Source organism: Beta vulgaris, chromosome 7 (assembly GCF_026745355.1).
Source record: "Beta vulgaris subsp. vulgaris cultivar EL10 chromosome 7, EL10.2, whole genome shotgun sequence".
Taxonomy (NCBI): Eukaryota; Viridiplantae; Streptophyta; class Magnoliopsida; order Caryophyllales; family Amaranthaceae; genus Beta; species Beta vulgaris.
This window is the reverse complement of record NC_079208.1, coordinates 20,494,828-20,514,051: the sequence shown is the minus strand read 5'-3', so window position 1 is coordinate 20,514,051 and position 19,224 is coordinate 20,494,828. Positions and strand designations below refer to the sequence as shown.

At 37.9% G+C, this 19,224-nt stretch overlaps 1 protein-coding gene and 1 non-coding gene across 9 annotated transcripts; both read left to right on the top strand.

Moving 5' to 3' along the window:
- The first annotated feature begins 2,190 nt into the window (after nucleotides 1-2,190).
- On the top strand, nucleotides 2,191-2,293 carry LOC125492114 (small nucleolar RNA R71). Its single transcript, XR_007268560.2, has one exon. It is a non-coding gene; the product is annotated as a small nucleolar RNA R71 (small nucleolar RNA).
- Nucleotides 2,294-7,771: 5,478 nt separating this feature from the next.
- LOC104899257 (pentatricopeptide repeat-containing protein At2g30780) lies at nucleotides 7,772-16,501 on the top strand. Of its 8 annotated transcripts, none has more exons than XM_048647860.2 (6): nucleotides 7,772-8,441; nucleotides 9,178-10,445; nucleotides 11,082-11,167; nucleotides 12,631-12,733; nucleotides 12,956-13,051; nucleotides 15,991-16,501. In XM_048647860.2, the coding sequence occupies exons 1-2, from the start codon at nucleotides 8,013-8,015 to the stop codon at nucleotides 10,282-10,284; spliced, it is 1,536 nt and encodes a 511-aa protein (XP_048503817.1). In that variant the 5' UTR covers nucleotides 7,772-8,012; the 3' UTR covers nucleotides 10,285-10,445; nucleotides 11,082-11,167; nucleotides 12,631-12,733; nucleotides 12,956-13,051; nucleotides 15,991-16,501. The 8 variants fall into 8 exon arrangements, with proteins under 8 accessions (XP_048503817.1, XP_048503813.1, XP_048503816.1 ...); XM_048647856.2 differs by having other exon boundaries at nucleotides 11,079-11,167; XM_048647859.2 differs by lacking the exon at nucleotides 11,082-11,167.
- The last annotated feature ends 2,723 nt before the right edge of the window (nucleotides 16,502-19,224 follow it).

The window sequence follows — 19,224 nt, the reverse complement described above, 5'->3', positions numbered from 1 at the left end:
GTAGATAATACCTGCATCGAGTAGTTTCATCACCTCTTTCTTGACCACTTCCTGCATGTTTGGGTTCAATCTCGTTTGTGGTTGAATGCATGGCTTATGGTCATCCTCAAGGTGTATCCTGTGCATACAAAAATCGGGGCTAATACCCTTCAAATCATCAATACTGTACCCTATAGCCTTCTTATGATTTTTCAGAACAACTAGAAGTTTGGAAAGTTGGCTATCGTCGAGTGCAGCACTGACAATTACAGGATCTAACTCTTGCTTATCTAAAAAGACATACTTCAAATGAGAGGGAGAGGTTTAAGTTCGGGTTTCTTTACCTCAACATTGCACACAGATCGATCAAACCTCTTTACCTGTTGGCATCCATGAAGGTCAGATTCTTCACTTGCTAGCATCCTCTCAATAGCATCTACTTCATCGCTCCATATACTGCCATCACCTGTGGAAGAATCAAGACAAAGTACCGCCTCCAAGGGATCTCCATAGAGAGCTTGGGGCATATTATCATGGCAAATTAAATCAACGACATCAATACTATAGCACTTTTCCTCTAGCATAGGACTTTTCAAAGCAGTGCTCAGATTAAAAGTGACCTCATCATCTCCAACAGATAGTGTAAGCTTACCATTTTTCACATCAATGACAGCACCAGCAGTATGAAGGAATGGTCTACCCAAAATGATTGGAATTTGCCTATCTTCCTCCATATCAAGTACAACAAAGTCCACGGGAATAAAAAATTTACCTACTCTAACAGGACATCCTCTAAAATACCTAGGGGGTATTTAACAGAACGGTCGGCCATTTGTAGAGTAATATTGGTAACTTTCAAACTTCCCATGTTCAATTTTGAGGAAATAAACAATGGCATAACACTCACACTAGCCCCCAAATCACATAAAGCTTTATCAATGAACAAACTACAATGTGACAAGGTATAGAAGAAACTACCAGGGTTTTTAATTTTGGTGGAGATTTATTTTGTAAAATGGCACTACATTCTTCAGTAAAAGCAACTGTCTCCACCTCGTTAAAAGCCCTTTTCCTAGTCAAGATATCTTTCATAAATTTAGCATAAGCAGGCACTTAAGTAATTAATTCCGTGAAAGGAACTGTTACCTGAAGATTCTTGACGACTTCCAAAAACTTACCAAATTGCTTGTCCAGCTTACTCTTGAGGTGACGATTGGGGAAAGGAAGTTTGACAGGAGGAACCTCAATAGCAGGCTTTTTGGCTTCATTGGTCTCTTCATGTTCAGTGGCTTGCTGAGAGTTCTCCTTGTCATTTGTAGCTTCAGCTGGGACCTGTTCCTCATCATTTTTCACACTCAAAGTATCATCAATAGGCATGGTTCCATTGTAGTGAGAACCACTTCGGAGAGTGATGGCATTTGCCGAATCTGTAGGCTGAACAGGTTTGCTGGAAGAGCACCTTGTTGTCGAGTGGAATTCGAAGTAGCCAATTGTGCCAACTGATTCTCCAACATCTTATTGTGAGCAAGAATGGACTCAATTTGTGCCTTATCAGCTTGTCGATCCTTTTGCATTTGTAGCATCATGTTTCTCATCTCAACCATCATTGGATCGGCAGGAGGTGCTTGTTGAGATGGATTGAAAGGTGGTCTAGAGAAACCAGGAGGGTGTTGGGGAGGTGGTTGGTAGTATCTTTGGTTCAATTGTTGTGCTTGTGGTTGTGGTGCAGGAGGATTCAGGACATTAGTGCTCTTGTAAGACAAGTTAGGATGATTTCTCAATCCTGGATTGTATGTGTTGGAGTATGGGTTGTTCGGCCGATATGCTTGAAAAGCATTAACTTGTTCGAGAGAACTCCGACACTCTTGTGCCCAATGTCCAACTATGCCCAATTATCACACATAATCTCGGAGGTAGTACCCAAAGCAGCAACACTTGCAGGAGAGGAGAGCTGCATATTGTCAAGTTTATTGCTGATGGCATTCATCTGTGCAGCTAATAAGGATATAGAATCTATCTCATGCTTTCCACCCTTGTTAGCTAGTCCTCGAGGATTACCATATTGAGAGTTGTGGATAGCCATCTCCTCGATCAAATCATGAGCAGCATCAATTTCCAGTTTCATGAATCTCCCATTTGCTGCAGAGTCAAGGATAAGTCTCGAGTTGTTCCCCAAACCATTGTAGAATCCTGAACTAGGAACCATTTTTGTAGCCATGATGGGGACATTCTCTCTGAAGTCTTTAAATCTTTCCCATGCCTCATGTAAAGACTCATCAGTCCCTTGGGTGAAGTTTGTAATCTGACTACGCAACCTAGCAGTCTTCTTCTGGAGGGTAGTACTTTCTGTAGAAAGCTAGAGCCAAGGTATTCCAATCAGTGATCCCAAGAGTGGCTCGATTAATCCCATGTACCACATCTTTGCCTTGTCTCGAAGTGAAAATGGAAAAGAATCTCCCGAATCTGATCTTGTGTCACTCCCTGCAGCTTAATGGTAGAGCAATATTGGCAGAAATCTTGATAATGAAGATTGGGGTCTTCATTAGGTCCACCACCAAATTGTTCTCTTTCGATCATGTTTAGCAATGCAGGTTTGATCTCGAAATTTACAGCTTCGATTTCAGGCATTTGATTGCTTCTGGGAAGTTCAGCCAAAGAGGGTTGGGAAAATCAGTGATTCTAGTGGGGTTGGGAAGTTCAGCCAATCAGTGATTCCAGTGGGGTTGGGAAAAATCAGTAAGCCTCCGAGCCATCTCTGATTCTGGTGGAGCAACAGAGACAATGCTGGTAGAATCAGAGTCAGAATCCAAAGGATTATCTTCCCTTGGATTATCTCGCAACTGTCTGGAAAAGTTCTTCTGTCTATGAAAGGATCTTTCGATTTCAGGATCAAATTGTAAGCAGTCTGAACTCAAACTCCTGCGCATAGAAGAACTAAAGAACAAACAATTAAGAGATTTTTGTCCCAAAGAACAAGTGTTCTCTGAGACGAGAGTATATAATCTAGACTCTAAAACAATTAAAGAAAATGGAACAAAACCGTTTCCCCGGCAATGGCGCCAAATTTTGACAGGCTAAAGTCGTATCACCTTATCAAAAGTAATCCTAAGTCCTCTAACAAATAGTAGTCAGGGAAGTAGGGTCGAATCCACAGAGAAACAGTGTTCTTTTCTTAATTGTCAGTCAAATCTAGAGTATAGGAACGAGTGTTTGTGAGTAATTATACTAACTAAACTATGAATAAATCAAGAATTATCAATAATAAAAAGTCTAGGGCATAGGTTCACCAATGATCAATATTTCGGGATGAAATAGTAAAATCAACAATTAATAATGCAGTTAAACAGATTGATTCGCTCTCTCAAGTCTAAATCAAGCATAGAACGATATTAACAGGCTCTCACAATTTATTAACACCAATTCTACCTATTGAAACTAGCCTTAATATCAAGTTTATACCTCTCGGCGCATAACCTAATATTGCAACACTATAACAATCAAATCTGGCCAAATCGGATTGAAAAGACATAAAAATATTCAATAGGAATCAACATGCATTAATAAAAATCAATACTTTAATAAAACATCCCTTCCTAATTGATCATGGATCCCCTTAAACCCTAGAAATAGACTACTCAATCATAATTGGGGAAAACATATTCATAATTAAATGAGCAAACATGAATTAATACTAAAGGATTGAATAGGAATAAGAAAAGAAGAGAAATAATACCAATTGTAGAACCAATCTTGCAAAAATCAAAGCTTCTATTGAAAATTCAATGTAAATGGAGAAAAGCAAAACTAGGGTTCTTCAATAATTGCGAGAAAAAGAAAAATAATCTTTATGAATTAATGACGGAAAAACAAAATAGAAAATAAGATAGGAAATAATAATATTCCCTTGAGTCTTTATACCTTTCTATTTCCTAAAACAACTAGAAAAATAGAGTCTAATTCGTCAAAAGATAAAGCCTTATCCGACTAGGAAACCCGGAATAATCCGCGGCCGCGGATTTTCGGGCTGCAAAACAGCGTCAACTTGCAAAGACCATATCTTCCAAACTAGAAGTCGTATCGGGGCGTGTAATATACCGTTGGAAAGCTCTTCAAGTCTAGTTTCCAACCCCACTGGAATCACTGAATTCCGATCTCTGGATAATAAGTTATGATCAAAAGAGTGCACATGACTCAATTTCCATACTTCTTTTAATACGTTTCCGCTATGTTTGAGTTGCAATCCGACTTGAAGATGCCCTTTGGACTTCTCATTTGACTTAGCTCCTTCCTAGATGCTTCTCATGCTTAAGCTTGTCCAATAATACTCCAATTGTGTTCTCAATACCTAAAAACTATCAAAAACACCGAAAACACACACAAGAGTAATATCTTCTCAACTTAAGTAACTATATGCAATTATGGACTAATAATGCAACTAAATGATCCTAAAATGCAACCTAAATGCATCATGAAATACCTATATTAATATGACTCATCACACATAAACCTCAATATATAAATAACTAATAATAACGACTTCATAAAATTGAGTAATTAATTATTTTACAATACGACAAAAAAAATTCATACTCCATAACTCAAATAAAATAACATTTTCGAAACATAATTAACTTAATAATTATATTTAGTTTTAAAATAAACACTCTTAAAAACATGGCTATTACAGTCAAAGTTGAAAGTAACTGAGATTGCTAATGAATTAAAGCCAATAAAATCAGTTGTTTAGGTAAACTATATCATCCCCAGCATACAAAACAGAGTAAACAACAAAGGGAGTGCGTGAATCGTAATCCTGCCTAGATAAGCCTCCGAAACAATTTATACAAAAATGACATTTCAAAGGTGGATTTAAGCCATACCTGATGCTTAGAATTGGAGGCCAACAAAGGGAGTGTGTGAATCGTAAAATGGAAGCTTCCATGGTGGGTGAACTTCGATTCCCCACTTGTATTCCCAATGAAAGCAGCTTATCAGCTTCTCCTTTGCAACGTTCGTCGCGCGTTTCACCAGATTTTTGCTGGCGTAGTAGACCCAATTCTTCCCGAGACGGAAGTAGTAGCGACCGTGTCGTCATTTCTTGCTTGTCTAGGGTTTTGTATTAAATTACTAGTTTTTCAAAATAGATATTCGCTCGTCGTCAGCTAATTGATTGTAAGCCATAAGGTGCTATTGATGACGCCAATTTGGGGCTTAAAAATAAAAAGAAGAAGGGGAGAGAAAATTAAATTATCGCTGGAAAATGAAAAAGGGGTAAAGCTCAATGATAAAGGAAGAAATTCGAAGGCTTTCAAGATAAGAAATAAAAGAGTCATCATACATATATTTAGTTGTGGATAACAATGGTGGTCTTGACGCCGGTGAGAAGAGTGGTGTTGCCGACAACAAGTACGGTGAAGTTGCTCGTTGAGTTTACTTTTCAGGCGATGCGACCCTAACAAAAAATTGTCAATCAAGCTAAGTGAAGGATTGAGAAAGTGAATAGATACTGGGGTTTTATTTATTTTTTTGGAAACGTAGTAGGATTTTAAATTAGTTAGGGATTTGAGAAGCATTTAATTTTTTTTATAAAAATAGCAGAGATAATAGTGTACTATTATGTAAGGGAAAATAAAGTTATAAATAGGGGATAAAAGATAATGCCTAATTTATAAAGGGTTAAGTCTCTTCTTTTATATGGACCATTTTCCAACTTTAGATAACGCTTTTGTTAGTAAAATGTTAATTTAGATTAAAGATAACAATTACTGTAGTAATTGTTATTATAGATGTGTTATTTTTTTCCTATTTTGTAGTAGTGTAGTTTCGAGGGTAAGGGAGGAAGGGGTGGTCGTTTCGGACGTTTTACCTAATGTAGCAGGTCATTTACGTGCTATGGCCAATTTGGTAAAACATACCTCAAAGTTGAGAGTTGGGACCACTAAGGATTAATCAAAAGTCGGGATTGAAAATGTTGGAACGTCCATAGTTGAGAGTATTCTTGTCAATTATCATGACCTACTTCTATTTCGATCAATTAATTGCTTCAACCTCAAACAATTATTTGTTCCATCACTATCAAAAATCTTGAAGACTTATTATGTTAGCATGATTTCGATCTTATGATCAATATTGTGTTACCACAATTGCACACTAGATCCACTCAGATAAGCAAAATGTCACAATAATAAAAAATGAACAAATTCACTTTACATATAAAAGATGGACCAAAATATCTAAATTAGAAAACATAATACATCATTTCTAGTGGATATGCATCCGATCCATTGTCATCTCTAATTGATAACTAGTCGATAAAGACAAGTATTGCATATATAACCATGATCTGAATCGAAATGAGACTTAATTGAAATGACTCGAATCAATGAATCTGATACCTATAATGATTCGACCCAAGTCTCTTCGAACCAAACTCAATCCAACCCTAGTATACTCGAAACCCAAGTTGCCCTGAGGCCCAAATCCAATTGAAATCGAAATCAAGCCCAAAATTGATTAGACCCCGCCCGAAATGGTTTAACTTATAAGTTGACCTGTGTATGACTCGATCCAAGTGAGTTTGACCCGGCTCACTTATGAGCGAGGGATTTTTCGACCTGACATGATCCAGCCAGAACACACTCGACCCAACATATATACAAATATATTAAAAGGCGTGTCTAGCAAAGAAACGGTGCCACGTGGCACTCTTCTCAAGCTTCTAATACACATGTTTATAATCTCATTTAAAAATAATAACAATGTGTAGTTACTAGGATTCGAACACATGATCTTTGAAATGAAATGTGAGAGGTTAAGTGTTTAACCACTAATACACTATAATTTCAATGCTTAATGTCTCAAAGTAAATTATAGTAAAGTCTTATAATTATATGTAATTATAAAGACATATACAAACTTTTTGATCTGTAACACTTTTATTAAGTAATAACATTCTCTTATTGTAATTTCATTGAAATTGTTATTTTTATCCCTAATTATTTAGACTTTTGTTTATAATAACTTATCATGCCATAACGTCCAATCCGTAATAGACAGAATACAAAAAAGCTAATAAAATCAATTATAAATTCATTAATAATAATATATTTGATAATTGTAACGGACTTGAGTTATCGTCTAAGCCGAAATACTAGTTGATCAACCCATATCCCGTAATTTAACCCCTCTACTTCCTGTAAAAAATAAATAAATTTAATCCCTCAACTTCTTGCTAGAGATGGCCTATTTTACGGCAGGACCGAACCGTGAAATACACGGTTTGGGTGGGCTGGTCCCACGGGCTGAAAAATCTTGTCCCATAGCGGTCTATTACCGGTTTTACAGTTCGGGAAGTGGTTCTGGCGGTTCGTGGGCCTAGCGGGCTGGCGGGCCGACATGAGAATTTTTTTAAAGTTATATAATCATTTATTATGTTTACATAAAATCTTTAAAATTAATTAAAATAAATTTAATTATTAATATTAATGAATAATTTCATTGTTTTTGGATTTGATTGAATTATGATATATGCAATTTGATTAATATGTACACAATTTGGTTGAATAATTATTTGGGCTGGGCTATTCCGATTTATGGGTTGGGCTGGGCGATTTTAGTAACGGGCTTTTGTGGGCTAGGCTAAAAAATCTAGCCCACGGTCCACCCACCAATCTCATGGTTCGAGTTTTGCAGGCTCAAACCACACAGCTCAAGAAACGGAATACACCGAATAGATTGAATTGACCCGGACTGTTAGTCATCTCTACTTCTTGCCAAAAAGTTCCGGCTCTTTTCGAAATTCTGGCCCAACTCCACAAACCCTAGTCTACACCTTTCGTTGTAATTTTATTCTCCTCATCTCACCAAATGTATTGCAAAGAAACTTTTCCTATGGCATCCACAAAGTGTGTTATACTTCTTTCATTATCTCTTCCTCTGCCTAATCAATAACTTGAACCCATCATCAACTGTAGTAATTTTTATCAAATTTTCAAAATTCATCAAACTAACTTTCTGGGTTGTTCTTTTTAGCAATGAGGAATCAATGGCGTCTCTTCCTCCGTCGTCGCCACAACTTCCTCTCATCACAACCCACATTTTCTTTTTGGAATTCTCGATCCTCTCAAAAACCCAATTCAAAGATCACATCTTTTTACCATTTTTGCTTTTATTCATCTTCTTCTTCAAATTCCCATTCAAATTCATCATGTTTACCCAATTCTGGAAGTTTACTTGTTTGGTTATTTGCTGCATCTGATCCTCAATATTTAAAAGCAAGAGAGTTACTTACCCCTAAAGTTTCAATCTTGAGAAATGAGTTGGTTAAGGTTAACGGTGATTCTAAAAAAGTTACTGAAGTGTTGGAACAAATGGGGTTTCATATGATTTCCTCTTACTCTGATGGGTCTGCTTTAGTTGAGCTTTTGGGTCAACTAAATAAATTTCCTCTTTTAGCTGTTGAGGTGGGTTTTCTTTATTTGCCATTTTATTTTATGTTATTGTTTGGTTGTCAGGGAAACGATTTCCTATGACGATTCATGTTAGCCGACCCCGGCTTTGTTGTTGGAGATGTTCGTGTTTGGTTCTCTACTGTTTATTACTTAGGGATAATGGGCTTAAATTATTTTTATCCTTAAATTCTTCGGGGTTGATTTGCTCTTAAGAATAAGATTACAGAATTTGTCTGTGTTTCAGACAGTAGATTTCGGAGGGATTATCTTCTATTTTGCATCTAGGGTGCAAAGCATTTTGATGTTATGTCATATTAACGGATGCCCAATTCATATATGTACAGTCGTAGTTGCTTAATAGTTAATGTACAGTTGTATATTTGTATATTTTGATTACACAATTGCGGAATCGAGATATGTTCTGCTTGTTTATCTAGGGGATTAATTGGGAGTTTCCCGTGTGTCTCTTATCCTTCTATTTAGAAGTTCATGCCACGAATTTTCGCGGTGAAATTAGGCGTCTCAGTTTCATGGTTTTGTCTACTTAGTGATGCACTCTTTACTAGTTTGTTGGAACACTAGTTGTACTGGGAAGTTGTTGCTGATTGAGTGATTGGTGTTTCACTTTTGGAATCTAACTTTATTATGTTGACAAATGAGATTGGGCTTGAACATCTCAAACGCGTAGTTGTCATGGAATTTCTTATTTCTCATTAATTATATTTGGTGTGTTACTTTCTTAATTCAGGTTTTTAACTGGCGAAGAAAACATGCTGGTTTTAGCTTTGGTATTAGAGCAGAAGAGTATGCCAAGGGTATTTCAACTGCTGGTAGAGCTAGGGATGTTGATCTTGCTCTTGAGATATTTACTGAAGCTGCAAACAACCGCATTAAGACATCGTCTACTTATAACGCATTGATGGGTGCTTATATGGTCAATGGTATGCCTGATAAATGTCAATTACTATTTCAGGAATTTAAGAGAGAGGAATGTTGTAGTCCTACAATTGTAACATACAACATCCTTATTTCCATGTTTGGTCGCTTGATGTTGATAGACCATATGGAAGCTACACTTCAAGAGATATATGACTCAGGCCTCTCCCCTAATTTGGGTACATTCAATAATTTAATTGCTGGATATGTAACAGCATGGATGTGGGACCGGATGGAAAATACTTATTTGACAATGAAAGATAGGTCCATTAAGCCAGATAGAAACACTTTCTGTTTGATGCTAAGAGGCTACTCACATTCTGGCAATTTGAAGAAGATGGAAGAGATGTATGAGCTGGGAAAACAGCATATGGACTCCGATAATGTTTCTTTAATAAGAACTATGATTTGTGCATATTGTAAGAATTCTTGTGCTAATAGAATTGAAAGAATTGAAAAATTGATCAGGCTGATTCCCGAGGAGGAATTCAGACCATGGTTGAACGTGCTGCTTATCAATGTCTATGCACAAGAACAACGGCTTGAGAGGATGGAAAAGTTCATCAATGTTGCTTTTGAACAACACACTGCAGTAAATACTGTGCGTGTGATGCGATCCATTATCACAGCCTATTACCATCTGAACGCTGTTGACAAGCTCACTAGCTTTGTGAAGCGCGCAGAATGTGCTGGATGGAGAATTTGTAGGTCTCTCTATCATTGTAAAATGGTTATGTATGCATCACAAAACCGCCTGGACGAAATGGAAAATGTACTTGCTGAAATGGAGAAAATAAACATAGATCGAACAAATAAAACATGGGCTATTCTGTTCAAAGCTTACTCATATTGGGGTCAAAGTTGTAAACTTGAGCAAGTACAAGGTCTGATGTGCAAGATTGGATGTAGATTTGTTTAGGATGATTGCCCTTCATAAGAGACGTTTTACTGGAAGTAATATGACTGAAGTGATATCAAGGAGCATTGCCTTGCCATTGTTTGGAACACTTCATCACACATGTTGATGTCAGATATCTTCAGACATGCGGTATACTATTATACACACGGTTTTTCATTTTGGTATGTCCTTTTCTCACTTCTCTTCTTTGTTCTTATCTTTCATGTTTAATCTCATGGAGGAAATTATTATGTTTTTTTTTAATGTACTAGCATACTGTTTATGATATTCTTTGACTAGGGTTTCATTATTTGTCCAAGATTATTTTCAGGGAAAATGTGTTGAATGTTTTGGTTTTTGTGTGGGCTAGCTGGACTTACCCATATCTCTAAGATTTTAGCAATATATATGGATCTTTAGGTGATTGCTGTAGCCTCATTTGCAAATTGAAAAAAGTTAAAGACAATAAGTTTAATAGGTTTCTTTGTTGAGGAATTTCTGACTTCAGCTTGCAGTTTGAGTCTTTTTGCTTGGCACCTCCTTTTGAGGGCAAATGATTTGCACATGGTCTGGCTTCACTCAGAATAATCTCTCTACATATTCAAAACAATATGGCATGGCAACAACCTACGCATATATGACCTCAAAGCCAACTGAAAGAGCTATGAATAAAATTACTTGCCATTTAGACTACCATGTATGTAGCTGAGAAGGAACCTAGAAAGTGTTTGACACAGTTTACTCACTGGATGCAGGCTTTGGGATAGTTCATCGTTAAGAAGCCAAACTAACTGAATAATGTTCTCTTTTTTCAGCAGATAAGTGCTAAGTCATTGGATTCACTAAGATAGATAGGAGAGCTTGCTGTTCTTGAGTTGCTATCTCCCTTAAATATATCAGCTAGGTGAACTTTCTTTAAACTGCTTTGTGTTATTTGCTTGCTATTGTATGAATTCAAAAGGTGAGGTAGTATATGGCTCCCCACCCTTTTAAACTTAAGAGAAATAAGGATTGAGGGACATTGGGATGCTCTCTAGGAAGCTTTATCATACTCTGGAAAGGGTGAGAATCATATATTTTAAGAACAAATACATTGCTGCGAGATATGAAACATTTGCTTAAAACAATATTCACTGCATGCCTTTTGAAAAGGAAGTTTTTGTAAAGCGTCTATTGTTACACAATACCTTCTTTTGTTGTTTCTAGTCGGAGCTTTACCCCTAATTTTGGGGCTAGTGGAGGTGATAGGCTTTTTCTAATTTTGAACTCAAATCTCCTCAACTTTCTTGCGTATCCATAGTAAGCGGGCAAAGGCAGTGCGCGCATAGTTCGAAAATGTGGTTTTGGTCTCCATCGTGGTAATGGTCACAGTGATGCGAAAATTGGGATGATGCTTGTCGTACCGCCAAATATTAGCTCATACCATGAGATATCTTTTAAACTCGCCTCAAAATGCGGATTTCTCACACCTTTACAATGCGTGTAGTATTGGTACGATAGACTTGAAAACCTTTATGGCACGGGCTATACGATACAATGCGGCCTTGTTTTGACACCATGGGTGCACGTGGCGCCTCGCTGAGGTGGCGGGAGGGGTGCACTTCCTTGCTCCCGTTGTAAGTTACTTAGTTTAGGTCTTCATATGCGATTTTCCTCACAACTAGACTCGCCCGCCGTCACCCTTTGCAAGGCGCGCTTTTTAAAACTAAGCGTCCTCCACAAATGAAATAACTTGTATTAGTTAGACCTCTAAGTAGTGATTTTACCTGCATTTATATTTTCAGACTATGTTGGACTTGTCTAGGAGTTTTAGTTATGGGTACGAATTAGAAAGTCTAGTACGACACTTTGAGCCCGGATACGGGTATGTGAAATTAATATTTTATAATACAAAATTTAATAATAAATTCGCTAATTTAAATTTTATGATTGTTTATCTGTAATATATACCAATAAAATAAAGGACAACAACTTGGCCATAAGCAAAGAAGATGATTTGCAAAAAAAAGCATAATAGAAGAAGGAAAGGAGTGTATAAGGAAAAATAGAAAGAAAAAAGAAAAAAGTCACATGTAAAGAAGATAAAAAAGAGAGAAACAAAAGAAGAAAAGATTGGAGAGAGAAGATGAAAGAGGAGAAAAGAAGATCGAAAAGAGAGAAGTGAAGAAAGATAGAGAATAATGGGAAAAAAACAGACTTATCAGCAGTCGGCGGCTTCTGTTGGCGAGTTGAGGTGAGTTCTCCTCTTCTCCCCTCTCTTCTTCGTGTTGGAACTCTAGGGTTTAGCCGTGTTCGAGTGAGTCTAGGTAACAGAGTTTCTAAAGGAGCTCATATATCTACATCTTACAAATTTTGATATCTCATTAGCAAAGAGAGAAGAAGAGAAAAAAGAGAGGTGAAGAAAGATAGAGAATAACGGGAAAAAAAGCTGACTTACCAGCGGTCGTGTGCTTTGTTTTAGCGAATCGAGGTGAGTTCTCCTCTTCTTCTCTTCTCCTCCACTCTTCTTCGTGTTTGAATTCTAGGGTTCAGCCGTGTTCGAATGAAACTTGCCGGATGTGACATGCATTTTATGTTAGTGTCTTGTCGTACCGATGATGGTATTTGGTAAAATTTGAGTCTGAACAGAGTTTCTAGATAAGCTGCTCGTATATCTACATCTTACAAATCTTGATATCTCATCAACAAATAGAGACGAAGAGAAAATAGAGAGGTGAAGAAAGATAGAGAATAACGGGAAAGAAAAATCGACTTACTAGCAGTTGGCTGCTTCAGTCAGCAAAACAAGGTGAGCTCTCCTCTTCTTCTCTTCTCCTCCTCTCTTCTTACTATTTGAACTCTAGGGTCTAGCCGTGCTTGAGTGAAACTTGCCGGATGTGACATGCATTTCATGCCATTGTCGTGTCGTAGCGACAGTGGTATTTGGTAAAATTTGAGTATGGGTAATAAAGCTTCTAGATAAGCTGCTTGTATATCTACATGCAAATTTTCATATCTCACCATCAAAGAGAGAAGAAGGCACAAAAGAAAAGTGCAGAAAGATAGAGAATAACGAGAGAAAAAGCCGACTTACCAGGGGTTGGCGGCTTCAGTGGGCGAGTCGAGATAAGTTCTCCTCTTCTTCTCTTCTCCTCTCCTCTTTGTGTTCGAACTATAGGTTTAGTTGTGTTCGGGTGAAACTTGCCGGATGTGACGTGCATTTCATGCCATTGTCGTGTCGTAGTGACAATGGTATTTGGTAAAATTTGAGTATGGGTAACAGAGTTTCTAGATAAGCTCCTCGCATATCTACATCTTACAAATTTTCATATCTCACCATCAAAGAGAGAAGAAGAGAAAAGAAAAGTGAAGAAAGATAGAGAATAACGAGAAAAAAAAAACCGACTTACCAGCGGTGAGCGGCTTCAGTGGGCGAGTCAAGATGAGTTCTCCTCTTCTACTCTCGTCTCCTCTTCCTGTTCCAACTATAGGGTTTTATCTGTTCGAGTGAAGCTTGCCAAATGTGACATGCATTTCCCGTCTTTGTCGGTGTCATGTCGTACCAATAGTGGTATTTGTTAAAATTTGAGTCCAGGTAACATAGTTCCTAGATAAGTTGTTCGTATATCTACATCTTATAAATTTTCATATCTCACCATTAATATCATCCTTTCTCCTCATGAATGTTAGTCTTATGCTTCTCCCATTTTGAAATAGTTGCACTATTTTGACTATTGCGCTTCTCAATGCACAACTTTGACCATTAATATATTTGATTATCTATTAGTAGAAGTTATAAATAAATATATATTTATAAAGTAGTAAGACACATCCAATAACATTGAACATGAACACCTGATATACTACATTCGTCCCTAAATAGAGTTTTCATTTTTCAATTTATGGCTAACCCCAATTAGATTTCCCATTTCCTTATTTGGTATGGATTCACCAAATAAAATATTATTTCTTTCATTTTTTATTATTTTACCCACTTTCCCACATTCTTTCTCCTCAATAAAAAAAAAATTCATGATTAGGTACCAACTTCAATTTTTAATTCTGATTTAATACAACTAAGGTCCCACTTATGATTTCTCCTTAATATTTGTGCCCAAAAGATATGGGAACTCTATCTAGGGACAGAGGAGTATTAACTAAAAAAGTCAAAGTGGGTGGTGTAAAAAGTGCAAAAATTGATGCGACGCAACTATTTTGAAATAGAGGAAGTAGTTTCAACTCTTTTGCATCTTCTTTTTCAGTATCATCTCTTTGAATTATCAAGGCTCTTTCTTTGGAGTTTTATCGCCAACAATTTTTCTTGGTTGGATCCTTTGTTTGACCTTTGGTGCCACCAACGAGTTTTTTTTAGAGGGAATGTCTAGATTAGGGGAGGTTTAGTCTCCCGTTCTTAATAATGTGCAAACGTACGTCATTATTCATGGATAGTGTATTCCTTTCCTCATTTAATCCAAAAAAAAGTTGCCTTGATTCGTTTCCCTTTCTTTCTCTTTTTTGATTCCTTTTTATTTCTCTCCAAACATGTGATTTTCTTCACAAATTTTCATTTTCACTCCATACCACATTCGAAGTGGTAATAGACGGTAATGTGATATTATGAAGAAGATCACAAGTTTAGGGTTGGACAAACATAGTTAAGAACATTGACCCAATACTTTCTATATATAATTACATATGAATTTGTTACCTTTACCATCTACCAATACGGGCCATTGAGCTACTAATTGCATTTTTCTATATTTTGCTGGAAGTTTTCTAGTCAAGTACGATGAAAGTGGATACTCTTGAACTTAGTTTGCGAAGTTTTTACTCGTGTAGCATAAGACTTTTAAGATTTTCTGAATTTGGCATCCAGTATTGTGACGAATTTTTAAATCTCTCAGAAGTATCAGCTTAGTAATTTGCATATCACTGAATAAAAGTTCAGCGCTCTCCAGCCATGAGAGCCCTCGTATCAAACAAGAAGGACCATAAAGTGATTCTGTGGCTGTTAATCTAACAATACACAGAAATACTTCCCTCGAAGTAGAAATTTTGTGAAGTAGTTTGGTTGACAAAGACACACAAAGAAGTGGAGGATATTACTTACCTAGTTTTCCCCAAGTAACTGAAACTCCCAATTAAATTTTGCAACAGTTCCCAATTAGTGGAATTAACTTTCCAGGAAATTTTACTTTCTATGTCTAACCAAAAAACCTTTTAGTTTGTGCATGTTAAAGTTGATCATATGCACTTTCTAGTTGCTTAGTGAAAATAATTAATATCTAAAAAACACTTGAGTTGCATATCTGAGGTTGGACTTGCAGAGAGCTATAAGTTGACAGCAATTTCTCTTCAATAGCTAAATGTGGTGAGCCCACCTTTTGTAGTTCTCAGTTGGGATTTCTTTTGGATGCTTTCTTCATTGTCAAGAATGAATGTCTTCTCTTATTTCTGAGTGGAATGAATTTCAGAAACAAAAAGAGACTGAGCAATTTTTTGAGTTAGAATGCCTCTGCTGTCGCTATGAATACAGTTTGTTGGTTATATTCAGTGCACACATCAATCACTTGTTTTCTCATGTCAAATTACTTCTAACTGTCAGCATATCCTTTCAAAAGATCCCTTTGAAGACTATGGAAGTTTACATGGACTCGTTTCATTTAGTGTCACGCAGATGCTCTATGTATCTAATGAGAACGTATTGAGTCATGAAACTGATGATTTTCATTATGTCATATGTTACAGGAGCATTCAACACCAGGCATCATCCATTGTGGTGTGTAAAATGCCCAATGAAGAGATCTGTCGGCCACGTTGTTTCCTGTATGTCAACATCATTTATGTAAATGTTCAGTTATAGATAAAACGCGATGATCACAGAGTTGAGGAAGTTTGTACACAATTTTGCCTACTCTCATCAATGAAATTACACACTTCTGGTTGAAAAATGTAAAACTTGTTACTAGTTCCATGCAAGGAACGAGATGGTGAGGATCAGCTGATGCTATATGCTGTAGATATGAGACTGGAGTTTGAGAATATGGAAGCTCTGCCAGATCTAAGAAACAACATTAATCTATTGGTGATTAACCTTTTAATACTCGAGAATTAATATTCTTCTATAATCTCATCATGCCAAACTTGAATATGTGTTGCCGTCGGGAAGAAGTATATTCCCTTTGGCTTGTGCAGTTTCTTATAATCTGAAATTACAGTCTATATGTGAAATGCAAACATAATGTTGAAAATTGGTTCACCTTGCTAGGAAACAACTGTTATGTTGCCATCTTTTTCACTTTTTGGTACCCTTGTGGGTTTTTACATAAAATAAGGTATTTGAAGTTCCTTGTAAATAGGGGAATTGGGAATCTCCCTTGTAAGGGTTGAGAGCCTGAGGCTCAATCCTAGGATTTCTGGGATCGAAGGTGATGCTAACATCATTAGGTTGTCGCCTGCTATCGGAAAATGAACTACGAACTAGTCGCGGTTATTGGCCAAAAGTAAAGTGAATGGTTGGGCGACAACCCCACTGTTGGAGTGTAAACTTTGTTTCTTTCGTTGCGTTCTCTTTCCCCCGATTAAAATGAGTGTTATCTCGAGTTATATGAAAATGAATACTAATTCAATATTTGAATGTAAATATTGATACCGAAAACCTGATAAGGAGTCATATCATAGAAAATTGTATAATTATTGGATTCTCGATAACTAATCATATCAGGTAAAATGCGAAATTTGTTAATGGTTGATTAAATCAGCGGAAAATGAACTCCGGACTAGTCGTCGTTATTGGCCAAAAGTGAAGTGAATGGTTGGGTGACGACCCCCATTATCGGAGTGTAAGGTTTGTCTCCTCTGTTGCGTTCTTTTTCCTTGATTGAAAAGATTGTTAGCTTGAGTTATATGGAAATGAATACTTATTCAGTATTTGAATCTAAATATTGATATTGGAAACCTGGTAAGAAGTTATATTAAGGACAGTCGTACCATTATTGGATTCCCGATAAGGTATCATATCAGTAAGGTAATGAATGTTTATTCGATATTTGAATGCGAATGTTAATATTGGGTTCATGATAAGGAAGCATATCATGATAAGTTACGTTAATGTTGGATTCCCGATAAGGAATCATATCTTATTATTGAATTCCTAGTAAGGAGTCGTATCAAGTGATTAGATTCTCGATAAGGAATCGTTATAGTAAAATTCATTATGCTATTGATTTCTTGATAATGGTTCATCTAATAACATATACAGTTTTTTCACCAAATACCCCCGACAAATCAACAAATTCACAATATACCCTCAATGTTTAAATAATTCACCATATACCCCTGACTTTTCATTTTTGTGCACCAAATACCCTTTTTTTAATTGTCGTTAACTTACTATTTGCATTATTTACGATATTGCTATTATTAACCCCTAACCCTAACTTCTAAACCTAATTCCTAACCCTAATCTAAACCTTAATCCCTAATCATAATCTAACCCCTAACCCACCCCACCCCCACCCCACCCCAGCCCAGCCCCCACTGCCCACCACCTCAGCCCCCCACTGCCCACTAGCCTGCAGCCCCCCGCAACCCCCTCCCCCGTCAGACTCGCAACCCCCTCCCCCTGCCTTGCAACCCCCTCCCTCTGCCTCGCATTTTCGACGGACCCGCAACCCCCCTCTCTCTCCCTCGCATTTCCGACGGATTCGCAACCCCCTCCAACTGCCTCGCATTTCCCACGGCCCCGCAACTCCCCTCCCTCTGCCTCTCATTTCCGACGGACTCGCAACCCCCTCCCTCTTCCTCGTATTTCTGACTAACCCGCAGCCCCCCTACATCACAACCCCCTTTCTCCCTTCAGACCTACAACCCATTTTCGACAAACCCCCTCCCTCTGCCTCGCATTTCCGACGGACTTGCAACCCCCTCCCACTGCTTGCATTTCCGACGGACCCGCAACCCCCTATCACAACCCCCATTTTCAAGAAAAAAAATCGAAATTAGAAGGGGAGAGGGAGGAGGGTTGCGCATCTGACGGGAGGGGGAGGGGAGGGGGAGGGGAAGGGGGAGGAGGGTTGCGCGTCTGACGGGAGGGGATGGGTTGCGCGTCTGACGGGAGGGGGATGGGGTTGTGCGTCTGGCGGGAGGCTTCGAGGGTGGGCTGCGGCCTGCGCCGGTGGGGGAGGGGTGGGGCAGACCGGTGGTGTGGCTGGGGTGGGGTGGAGGGGAGGGGAGGGGGAGGGGGAGGGGAGGGGATGGTGTGGGGGCTGCCTAGGGGTAAGGGTTAGGATTAGGGTAAGGAGAAGGGTTTAGGGGTAGGGTTAGATAGAATTAGGGTTAGATGATGGGAAAATTGTAAATAATGCTAACGGTGAGTTAACGACAGTTAGAAAAAGGGTATCTGGTGCACGTTTTCGAATAGTCAGGGTTATACGGTGCATTTCTGAAACATTGAGGGTATATTGTGTATACGAAAATTATCAAGTTTCAAATCATCAAACATAGAAGAATTACTTTAGATCACAACTAAAGCTTAAAATTGAAGTACTGAAGCTAATGATAATTGATAAAAATAAACGAAAATAATGAAAAAGGTAAAGAAAATACACGATGGGTAAAGTTTGGAACCAATCCGAAAATCGAAAAAATGAAAAATTAACCAAATCGAAATTTGAAAAAAACCAAACCAAATTATTAATTCGGTTTGGTTTGTTTCGATTTTCGGTTTTTAACCAAATAACTTACACCCCTAGGCCCGAAGGTGAATTGAACCGACCTTCAACGAGCTCCTTAGCAGTGCGGTGGAGCGGAGTGTGAGAAAAGGATGAGAGAAGTAGGGTGGGTTTGCAGGAGCTACAAGGATACAGCGTGGCTTCTGGTTAGAGGAAAACGTCAGGTGGGGGGGGGGGAGGGTGGCCTAGGCGGCGCGTCAGAGGTGGTGCATAGGTGTTGGTGGGTGGTGCCGAGAGGAAGAAGAATTTT